General features: G+C 44.9%; 1 protein-coding gene across 2 annotated transcripts in view; it reads left to right on the top strand.

Annotated features, from left to right (window-relative positions):
• The window catches only part of mogs (mannosyl-oligosaccharide glucosidase), a 103781-nt gene extending 91653 nt beyond the window's left edge, over positions 1-12128 (top strand). For both annotated transcript variants that reach the window (XM_072497806.1, XM_072497807.1), the window contains exon 5: positions 9103-12128. In XM_072497806.1, coding sequence (XP_072353907.1) covers positions 9103-10843 — 1741 coding nt within the window. In that variant the 3' untranslated portion in view covers positions 10844-12128. The remainder of the gene's footprint in view (positions 1-9102) is intronic.
• Positions 12129-12419: the final 291 nt, after the last annotated feature.

Here is a 12419-nt window from a genome sequence, read left to right as displayed (position 1 = left end):
AGGAGTTCCTCAGGGTAGTGTCCTAGACCCAACCATCTTCAGCTGCTTCATCAATGACCTCCCTTCCATCATAAGGTCAGAAGTGGGGATGTTTGCGGATGACTGCACAATAATGAAGCAGTCCAGGTCCTTGGTCTTGAATGCTGTGTCATTTCAAGTGCTTATCTAAATACATCCTAAAAATTGAGGGTTCCCGCCTTTACCAGCCTTTCAGCCAGTGCGTTCCAGATGCCAACCACCCTCTGGGTGAAAATGTTTTTCCTCTCAATCTCGTCTAAAACTCCTGCCCATTCATTACCTTCAACCTATGCTCTCTGGTTATTGACGGTAGCACAGTGGTTAGCAGTGTTGCTTCACAGCGCCAGGTACCCAGGTTCAATTCCTGGCTTGGGTCACTGTCTGCAGAGTCTGCACTTTCTCCCCGTGTCTGCGTGGGTTTCCTCCAGGTGCTCCAATTTCCTCCCACAAGTCCCGAAAGACGTGCTCATTAGGTGAATTGGACATTCTGAATTCTCCCTCTGTGTACCCGAACAGGCGCCGGAATGTGGCTTTTCACAGTAACTTCATTGCAGTGTCATTGTGACACTAATAAAGATTATTAATGAGAGGAAATGTATCTTCCTATCCACTCTATCTAGGTTCCTCAAAACACTTCAATCAGGTCCCCCATCCTCAGCCTTCTCTGCTCCAGTAAAAACATCCCCAGTCTATCCAGCCTCACTTGCTAGTTAAAATGATCCAGTCCAGGCAACATCCTGGTGAATCTCCTCTGCACCCTCTCCCGTGTAATCACTTCCTTTCTAGAGCAGAAGGAGGCCATTCGGCCCATCTAGTCTGCACGGCTCTTGAAAAGAGCACCCTACCCAAGGTGAACACCTCCACCCTATCCCCAGAACCCAGTAACCCCACCCAAAACCAAGGGCAATTTTGGACACTAAGGGCAATTTATCATGGCCAATCCACCTAACCTGCACATCTTTGGACTGTGGGAGGAAACCGGAGCACCCGGAGGAAACCCACACACACACGGGGAGGATGTGCAGACTCCGCACAGACAGTGACCCAAGCCGGAATCGAACCTGGGACCCTGGAGCTGTGAAGCAATTGTGCTATCCACAATGCTACCGTGCTGCCCACTATTGCGTGGTAACCAGAACTGTACACAATACTCCAGCTGGTGCCTACCCAGCGTTTTATACAGCTTCAGCATAACCTCCCTGCGCTTATATTCACTGCCTCGGTTAATAAAGGCAAGAAGCCCATAGGTTTTCTTAACCACCTTACCTACCTGTCCTGCTGTCTTCAGAGATCTGAGATCCTGCACACCAATGCCCTTCGATCCCGTGTATCTCCCAAGGTCCAACCACCATTGAATATTCCCTTGCCTCGTTAGTCCGCTCAAAATGATTTACCTCACACTTTTGATGGTTAAATTCCATTTGGCCTCCTTCTGCCCATCACAAGCAGCCGTATATATTGTCCTATAATCGAAGGCCTTGCTCCTCACGATTTGCCATACCAACAATTTTTGTGTCATCTGCAAACTTACTTATCATACCTCCTACATTCACATCCAGATCATTAATGTATACTACAAAAAAACAAGGTACCCAGCACCAATCCCTGCGGAACACCGCTAGATACAGGCTTCCAGTCACAAAAATAACCTTCAACCATCACCCTCTGCCTCCTACCCACCCCTAAGCCAGTTTTGAATCCAGTTTGCCAAATTGCCCTGGATCTCATGGGTTCGTCTTCATCAGTCTGCAACATGGGACCTTGTCAAAAGCCTTGGTAAAGTCCATGCAGACCACATCAACCGCTCTACCCTCATCTACACACCTAGTCACTACCTCAAAAACGCAATCAAATTTGTACGACATGATCTCCCTTTATCAAAATCATGCTGACTTTCAATAATTAATCCTTGCCTCTCCAAGTGGCGATTAATTCTGCCCCTCAGAATTGTTTCCAGTAGTTTCCCTGCCACTAAAGTTAGACATTAGCTGTGCTCCAGTCCTCTGGAGCCTCTCCTGTGGTCAGAGAAGATTTGAAATGTTTTGTTAGAGCCGCTGCAATTGCCTCCCTTGCCTCTCACAGCAACCTGGGATACATCTCGTCTGGCCCTGGGGACTTTTCCACTGTTAGGTCCATTAAAACTGTTAATACCTCCTCCCTCTCAATGTTAAATGTTTCTGGTAAATTACAATGCACCTCCCTGATTTCTGTACCTACATCATTCTTCTCCTTAGTGAGCACAGATAGAAAGTACTCATTTAAAACCTCGCCCATACCTTTCGGTTTCCCACACAAATTGCCACATTGTCACTTCTTGCCGTTTCTGATGCAACTATTTGCTAATTTCTCGAAAGTATTCATGTACTTTCCCTTTAAGTGCCTCTGTATCCTCTTCCCTAGTCACTATCCCTTCAGGTAATTGTATTGCTGTCCGTGACATTAGTTCAAATGAGTAAAGCCTGTTCTATTCAGTATTGCTCGCAGACACATCAGGGTGATGGGCAAAATATGTGCCCAACCATTTCCTGTTTGTTGGATCGTGTTCACTAAAGAAGTCTTTAAAGTTCTGTTCGTCGATTCCGGAGTTCTGCAAGCAAGCCTGTGGAGTTTTTGTTGATTCCCATAAGCTTGTATATTTCCTTTATTATCCTTTATAGGAATACTTCATTTGTGAGGAATATCAAGACATTCATGATTCCTAGCCTCATCCGAACACACCCCACACTGCTTTGGGCCATAGCCTTTCCTGCAACTTAAATTTGTACAAGGTTACATTTTTAAAAAACTATAGAGATTTAAAAATAAATGTGCTGAAAGGTTTAACTTTCCTGCAGACTCGAAAGGGGCTGAGCGATACCTACCTGGAGTCCTGCAGTTGTGCCTTATGTGACTGTCTTTGACAAGATTTTTATATCTCGGCTTTCTCAAATGCTGTACTTTTCTGGTTTTCACTAAAATGTTGGTTGAAACCAGGATACGCTCAGAATTTCTCCAAATGTGTTAATGAAACCTCCTTTTACTCTATCTTCCACGCATCCACTTTTCCTTCATATCATTTACACTGTTACACACCACATTGGTTCTCGTCCTGTTCTCAGCTTACCCTTGTCAAAATAATAATGTCCAATACAATATTTCTTGTTTCTTAGCAGAAATCAACATTTCATATGGTTCTAATCTTGAATATGTATTTTTTTTACAATTAAGGGGCAATTTAGCGTGGCCAATCCACCTACCCTGCACATCTTTGGGTTGTGGGGGTGAGAACCACGCAGACACGGGGAGAATGTGCAAACTCCACGCGAACAGTGACCCGGGGCCGGGATCGAACCCGGGTCCTCGGTGCCGTGAGGCAGCAGTGCTAACCACTGCGCCACCATGCAGTCTTGAACATGTTTTGCTTGTTCCATTAATCCCTTTGTCACAACCCTTACCAACTTTTACAGATGCACCACAGAAAGCATCCTATCGGGCTGCATCACAGCCTGGTATGGCAACTGCTCGGCCCAGGACCGCAAGAAACTTCAGAGAGTCGTGAACACCGCCCAGTCCATCACACGAACCTGCCTCCCATCCATTGACTCCATCTACACCTCCCGCTGCCTGGGGAAAGCGGGCAGTATAATCAAAGACCCCTCCCACCCGGCTTACTCACTCTTCCAACGTCTTCCATCGGGCAGGAGATACAGAAGGCTGAGAACACGCACGAACAGACTCAAAAACAGCTTCTTCCCCACTGTTACCAGACTCCTAAACGACCCTCTTATGGACTGACCTCATTAACACTACACCCTGTATGCTTCATCCGATGCCGGTGCTTATGTAGTGTTGCCTTTTCTCCTATGTGGCTCTGCTCTAACTACGGCAATCAGTGCCGAATTAGGGGCTGGTTTAGCACACTGGGCTAAATCGCTGGCTTTGAAAGCAGACCAAGGCAGGCCAGCAGCACAGTTCGATTCCCGTACCAGCCTCCCCGAACAGGCGCCGGAATGTGGCGACTAGGGGCTTTTCACAGGAACTTCATTTGAAGCCTACTTGTGACAATAAGCGATTTTCATTTCATTTTCATTTCAGTGGGTTTGCCCTTCTTTCTTTGATATCTATATTCTAATGCTCAGAGTGGCCAGGTATCAAATGATAACACCACAAGGTTCAACCGGCTATCGACCAAACACCAGTTTGTTAGTTCAAAGTCAAGGGTACTTTATTTACACACAATTAGTCATGCAACATAAACACTACTAGTTAACTACACCTATCGACTAAGACAACCTGTACTTAACTTCAGGCACCCGGCTTAGGTCAGAGGAACAGTGGCCGCTGTTCGAAGTAACTGCTGCTCGGCTGGGCTCATCCGTCTGGTAGCGGGAGTTGAACTTGGACTTGCTTCTGGTGGTGCTGCACTTGGAGATGGTCGTAGCCGGGGTGCCAGGTCCAAGAGAGATCAAACACATGGCGGACTCTCTTCTTGTGCTTGGAGGTTTTCGTGCTCTTTTGGGCGGTCCTTCAGTTTGGGCCTCATTAATTGGGTGATCCCTGATCGCTCCGTTCGATTTCTAACCAATAAGTGGGCGGGTGCCTGGATGGCTGGGCGTGTCCCAAGCAGTCATTAACCCCGTTGTTTACGCTTCCCTTGAACAGGGAGTGGCACCAAAATGTCTGGGACTGTACCGGTCGCTCGAGTACCAGTCCTTTGTCTTGGTGAAGATGGGCCAATCGGTCCATCAAAATGCTAATTGGTCGGAGTTTCGATACCGTCTGGACTCCTTACTTGCAAATATACATTTCAGGCTCAGCCTGCCTGAATCTTGCTTTGTCCATTTTACCCGCTAGGCTTTGCGAGTTTCTCTGTTCCTGGTTGTAAGTGGCCATCCCAGATGGCTACAGTAGTTACATTGTATATCTTGTGTTGCCCTACTATGGATTTTCTTTTATTCCCTTTTCTTCGCATGTACTTAATGATCATGGGGCTGTTTAGCACAGGGCTAAATCGCTGGCTTTGAAAGCAGGCCAGCAGCACGGTTCAATTCCCGTAACAGCCTCCCCGAACAGGCGCCGGAATGTGTGACTAGTGGCTTTTCACAGTAACTTCATTTGAAGCCTACTTGTGACAATAAGCGATTTTCATTTTCATTTCATCTGTCGAGCTGCTCGCAGAAAAATACTTTTCACTGTACCTCGGTACACGTGACAATAAACAAATCCAATCATTGTAAATTTAAATTCCCAATAGTCAAAGCTCAAAAGGTTTGTTCCTTATTAGCATACACAAACTATGTTCCCTGATGTGGAGATGCCGGCGTTGGACTGGGGTGAGCACAGTACGAAGTCTTACAACACCAGGTTAAAGTCCAACAGGTTTGTTTCGATGTCACTAGCTTTCGGAGCGCTGCTCCTTCCTCAGGTGAATGAAGAGGTATGTTCCAGAAACACATATATAGACAAATTCAAAGATGCCAAACAATGCTTGGAATGCGACCATTAGCAGGTGATTAAATCTTTACAGATGGGGTAACCCCAGGTTAAAGAGGTGTGAATTGTATCAAGCCAGGACAGTTGGTAGGATTTCGCAGGCCAGATGGTGAGGGATGAATGTAATGTGACATGCATCCCAGGTCCCGGTTGAGGCCGCACACGTGTGCGGAACTTGGCTATAAGTTTCTGCTCGGCGATTCTGCGTTGTCGCGTGTCCTGAAGGCCGCCTTGGAGAAAGCTTACCCGGAGATCAGAGGCTGAATGCCCTTGACTGCTGAAGTGTTCCCCGACTGGAAGGGAACATTCCTGCCTGGTGATTGTTGCGCGATGTCCGTTCATTCGTTGTCGCAGCGTCTGCATGGTCTCGCCAATGTACCACGCTTCGGGACATCCTTTCCTGCAGCGTATGAGGTAGACAACGTTGGCCGAGTCGCACGAGTATGTACCGCGTACCTGGTGGGTGGTGTTCTCACGTGTAATAGTGGTATCCATGTCGATGATCTGGCACGTCTTGCAGAGATTGCCATGGCAGGGTTGTATGGTGTCGTGGTCACTGTTCTGAAGACTGGGTAGTTTGTTGCAAACAATGGTTTGTTTGAGGTTGCGCGGTTGTTTGAAGGCAAGTAGTGGGGGTGTGGGGATGACCTTGGCAAGATGTTCATCGTCATCAATGACGTGTTGAAGGCTGTGAAGAAGATGACTTAGTTTCTCCGCTCCGGGGAAATACTGGACGACGAAGGGTATTCTGTCGGTTGTGTCCCATGTTTGTCTTCTGAGGAGGTCGGTGCGGTTTTTTGCTGTGGCGCATTGGAACTGTCGATCGATGAGTCGAGTGCCATATCCCGTTCGTACGAGGGCATCTTTCAACGTCTGTAGATGTCTGTTACGCTCCTCCTCGTCTGAGCAGATCCTGTGTATACGGAGCGCTTGTCCATAGGGGATGGCTTCTTTAATGTGTTTAGGGTGGAAGCTGGAGAAGTGGAGCATCGTGAGGTTATCCGTGGGTTTGCGGTAAAGCGAAGTGCTGAGGTGACCGTCCTTGATGGAGACGAGTGTGTCCAAGAATGCAACTGATTTTGAGAGTAGTCCATGGTGAGTCTGATGGTTGGATGGAACTTATTAATGTCATCGTGTCGTCGTTTCAGTGAAGACAACGAATGAACGGCCATCGCGCAACAATCACCAGGCAGGAATGTTCCCTTCCAGTCGGGGAACACTTCAGCAGTCAAGGGTATTCAGCCTCTGATCTCCGGGTAAGCGTTCTCCAAGGCGGCCTTCAGGACGCGCGACAACGCAGAATCGCCGAGCAGAAACTTATAGCCAAGTTCCGCAAACATGAGTGCGGCCTCAACCGGGACCTGGGATTCATGTCGCATTACATTCATCCCCCACCATCTGGCCTGCGAAATCCTACCAACTGTCCTGGCTTGAGACAATTCACACCTCTTTAACCTGGGGTTACCCCATCTCTGGATCTGTAAAGATTTAATCACCTGCTAATGCTCGTATTCCAAGCATTGTTTTGCATCTTTGAATTTGTCTGTATATGTGTTTCTGGAACAGACCTCTTCATTCAGCTGAGGAAGGAGCAGCGCTCCGAAAGCTAGTGACATCGAAACAAACCTGTTGGACTTTAACCTGGTGTTGTAAGACTTCGTACTATGTTCCCTGAGGCTCAAATAGCTCAATACAGATGAAGAGTAGCTCAAGTGATTTTTATGCCAGTTTAACAAATGTTGAATAAACTCCATTATTTCATCATTCTTTCCCTAGTTCATGATCTGCACAAGTTCTGCATCTTATTCTTTTTCTAAGGTTGTGACTTCCATTCCTTAATCCAGATAGCTACTGATGATGGAAAAATCATATTCCCTGTTGCAGCTCCATTGACACTCCCCATATTTAACATTATCTCCCCACCTACAGATCAACTCACACATGAACACTTAACAGCCCAAATCCTTTTGCAGCAAATCATTAATTCCTAACCTATTTTAATGTTTAATCACATAGAATTCAAACAACAGATTATACATGTTCATCTGTGCATTACATAGAATTTACAGTGTGGAAGGAGGCCATCGAGTCTGCACTGGCTCTTGGAAAGAGCACCCCATTTAGGCCCACGCCGCCACCCTATCCCAGTAACCCCACCTAACCTTTTTTTTTGGTCACTAAAGGCAATTTAGCATGGCCAATCCACCTAATCTGCACGTCTTTGGACTGTGGGAGGAAACCGGAGCACCCGGAGGAAACCCGCGCAGACACGGGGAGGATGTACAGACTCCGCACAGACAGTGACCCAGCGGGGAATCGAACCTGGGACGCTGGCGCTGTGAAGCAACAGTGCTACGGTGCTGCCCACATTACCGGAGTAATGGAGGTAGAGGGGAGGTTGGTTAGCTCAGTTGGCTGGACAACTGGTTCGTGATGCAGACCGACGCCAACAGCGCAGGTTCAATTTCTGTACCGGCTGAGGATATTCATGGGGCCCCGCCTTCTCAACCTTGTCCCCTCACCTGAGGTGTGGCACCCCTCAGGTTAAACCACCACCACCACTCAACTCCTCTCAAAGGGGAGAGCAGCCTGGGCTCCTCCGGGGCTTGGTGACTTTCACCTGAGTTAACATTTACTCAGTATGGATAACACTTAAAACAAAGCCAAATAGTGATTTTAAATAAATTACCCCAAATTGGCCTCATAATATTTAATTTATTTTCCTTCAAATAACAAAAAGTTTTATTATTTTCTTAAAACCCCATCCAGTTCATCTTCCACTATTTATTTGTCAAAAATGTAAAAATTGTTTATCCCCATAAATCTTTTGGAAACTTTCCCTTTTGTATGGATTTCTATATTCCATACACAATTTATTTAATATCTAGCAATTCTATCCAGGCACGGTAGTTTTTAAAGAGTCAAATTATCAGAAACAGTGGTGCCTACAATTGGTATGAAAATGTAACTAATCATAAACACTTTAAAAAAGGTAACAGATAAGTCTGAAGCAGCTGACTTTTTCAACAAAGGGCAAAGTCTTTAGGTTCCAATTATCACTAGGTTGTGATAAACTAGCTTAACTGCTAGAATCGCTTGTTTTCTGTGATTCATGATCCACATGTTTTAAAAAGCAAAAGCAGATGAGATACATTCAGCTTGGAGCCAAATGAGTTAATTTGGTCCATTTCTGTCAATTAAAAAATATATTAAAAGAGTAGCACGTGGCATAGTGGCTAGCACTGCTGCCTCACGGCGCCGATGTCCCAGGTTCAATCCCGGCTCTGGGTCACTGTCCGTGTGGAGCTTGCACATTCTCCCCGTGTCTGCGTGGGTCTCACCCCCACAACCCAAAGATGCGCAGGGTAGGTGGATTGGCCACACTAAATTGCCCCTTAATTGGAAAAAAATGAATTGGGCACTCTAAATTTTTTTTAAAAATATATTAAAGATGCTTTTTGTCAGTGCTGGTGTTAAACTATTGCCCGCGCACTATCACAGAACTGCACTGGAAATTGTTGGTGGAGAACGCTGCAGATTATTCCACATTTCAGCATCAACGTTATTTCTTGCTTTCACTTTCCTGTTTTCTTTTTCTTTTACATGTAACAGCTACAACTACCTGCAGGCACACTGTCCAAGTTTGGAGATGATGACAGACATTGTGAAAAATAGCTTGAATGGTCGTTTTATGTACAACACAGCACCTCCCAGGCGGTACTACATTGGTGTAGACAGTTACAGACCACCACCAAAGCAAGCTGGAGACAACGCACAAGACAACTTCTTGGTTCATCAAGTGACTGTGCAGGTTCCCTTTCAGGTTGAAGTCCGGTTTGAGTCTGAAAGTTTCACTGATCGACCTGATGATCTCACTGGGCAGATCTTCACAAATGAGCTGGAGAAGTGGAAACAAGCATTTGATGAAAAATTTAATGCCATTTTCAAATTGACAGATAAAGGTTTCCCCCCTCAACAAATAAAATTTGCAAAAGCTGTTTTCAGCAATACAATAGGTGGAATGGGGTATTTCTATGGTCAGTCATATGTTCAGTCTGTGTACAATGAGTACCCATTGCCTTACCTGGAGGGCCCACTGTACACTGCAGTTCCATCCCGTTCATTCTTTCCTCGAGGATTCCTCTGGGATGAAGGATTCCATCAACTTCTGATCAGTAAATGGAATCCATCTATTAGTAAAGAGGTGATTGGACACTGGTTAGACATGATGAATGTAGAAGGCTGGATACCGAGAGAGCAGATTTTAGACAATGAGGCACGTAGTAAAGTGCCTGCAGAATTTATTGTACAGAGAAATGAAAATGCTAACCCTCCTACACTCTTCCTCACAATCCAAAAACTGATTGAAGATTTAAATGGAAGTTTGAATGAAGAGGACAAGACTTACCTGAAGAGACTTTTCCCACGTTTGAAGACTTGGTATGATTGGTATAATTCAACCCAAGTTGGGTCCCTGCCATCCACCTATCGTTGGAGAGGCCGTGATACCGACACAAACCTGTTCCTTAATCCAAAAACTCTGACCTCTGGCCTTGATGATTACCCACGAGCATCGCACCCTTCTGAGGATGAACGTCATGTGGATCTTCGTTGCTGGATGACATTAGCATCAAAGATCATGACAGACACTGCAAAAATCCTTGGAGAACCACATCAGGACTATCAAGATATGTATGAAAAGCTAAGTGACAACTCTTTGCTTCAAGAACTGCACTGGTCTGAGGATCTGAAGGCATTCAGTGATTATGGGAATCATACTCAGTCTATTATTCTCGAGCGAGAGAAAATCTATGTGCCACCTGGACAGCCACGACAGCATGTCCAACCTGCTCGACTTATCCGTTCTGTTCGGAAACAACCAAAGCTTCAGTATGTCAACGCTTTTGGTTACGTCAGCCTGTTCCCATTCCTACTTCAAATCCTGCAACCTGATTCTCCAAAACTTCAGTATATCTTAAATGATATTCGGGACGATGAGAAACTCTGGACCCCTTATGGCCTGCGCTCACTTTCAAAATCCAGCCCCCTTTATTTGAAACGCAACACTGAATATGATCCACCTTACTGGCGCGGACCTATTTGGATTAACATGAATTACCTTGTGGTTCGGGCACTGCATTACTATTCCACTCAGAGTGGACCATATCGAGAAATGGCAGCAACATTGTACCAGGAGCTGAGGACTAACCTCATATCAAATATGTATAAGCAGTTTGTACAAACTGGTTACTTGTGGGAGCAATATAATGATAGTACTGGTAGAGGACAGGGCAGCCACCCCTTTACTGGCTGGTCTTCCCTAATAGTTCTAATAATGGCAGAGCAGTATTAATGCTCTCTCTGGTATCTGGCATTATGGTTTAGGGCTGAGCCTAGGGGATCTTTCAAAACATGAGATAATTCCGGTTAAACTTCTCTGCATGTCTGCATATTAATTGGATAAAAATATTAACCATTGTTGTACCTGTTTTCTGAGTGTAAAACAAGCACAACAATGATATTTAGCAGTGTAACAGCACATGTTGCTTTGCAGATGTGTGCCAGGTGACTGCTACATTTTCAGGGCCTAGATAGGTGGCCCTGGAGGCTGCCTGAAACAGACGTTAGGCCTGTTGAATATGTTAACGAGAGGCCAAATGCCTATTTTAAGACTCTTGGAGCAGACGGCAGGTATGGTCCATGAAGATTTCAGTGGCTGCTGAGAAACGGGTACACTTTGTAAAAACATTTACTTGAATGTGGAGTCAGAAGGAGCAAGAATGTTCCACTCACCGCACTATTGAAGAGTTGGTTTCTCTTGATCCTCAACCACATCCCCCCCACCCCCCACCCCCGTCTCCTTCACAGAGCTTACTGAGATCCTCGCTCCGTCTTTTAAAAGTAAATCACATCTTGAATTGCTTAATTGGCAAACTTATAATTAATGGATTTCTTATTAAAGTTATATTTAAAAGATTTAATATGCTGGCTACCTTTTTCTTCACAGATGTGTGATTGGATGAGTGTCAGTTACACTCGAGAATGTGTTCAATCCATGCCACCAAGGAGACGGATAGCTGTTGTATTTGAAAGAGTAGATTAAGAGCTCAGTGCTAGGTTTTAACAGGGCTCTGCTAATTCTGACACAATTGTATTCCTTTGTTAAACAGACTGAAAGTTGTTAATGTTGCTTTATTGCAATGATACCAGAATTTGAACGGCTGGCCCAGTGTACCACAGTAACTGGTTTTATGTGAAAACTATTAATTAAGAATTTGGAATCTGTCCTGTTTAATTAATGACACAACCCTTTCATAGGTTTATATTAAATCCCTCCAGTGCCCATGATCCCATGTATATGTTTGCAATGGTGGTGTTTGCATTTTATGTGACATTTTGTAAATAAATTGATGTCAAGTGGAAGAAATCAGAGTGACAACTTCAAAGCAAGTGATCAGGAACACACATCATGCAGCTACATTGCAGAGTTAGCTCTAGGATATGATGAGGATGCACTGCACATCAATCTTCAACAAACTGATCATTCCTATTATTCATATTCCTTACAGAAATGGAAACATGTTATAAAGGAATTCTGAAAAGAAATAAAATTTATGATATTTGCTTCTCAACTATAACTGCTGAATGGAACTATAAACAGGACGAGGCAATTTATTGAATTAGATTGTATATGATCTACACCTCAGCTCTATTTTGCACACCTTTGATTCATATTCCTGATATCCGTTCCGAACAAACATCCGTTGAATTCCATGTTGATAGCTTCAATTGACTTCCACCATCCACAGTTTTCAATGGAACTGTGTTCAAAGTTCAGAGAGAGGCCATTTGGTCCAATGAACTTGGAACAGCACAATGAGCATTTCATTTTGTCCCAGACTATTGGAATAGTTTGTTTCTCTCATCCT

This window comes from Scyliorhinus torazame, chromosome 3, assembly GCF_047496885.1.
Source record: "Scyliorhinus torazame isolate Kashiwa2021f chromosome 3, sScyTor2.1, whole genome shotgun sequence".
Taxonomy (NCBI): Eukaryota; Metazoa; Chordata; class Chondrichthyes; order Carcharhiniformes; family Scyliorhinidae; genus Scyliorhinus; species Scyliorhinus torazame.
The sequence above is the reverse complement of the archived record's forward strand: the minus strand, read 5'-3'. Positions and strand labels throughout refer to the sequence as shown.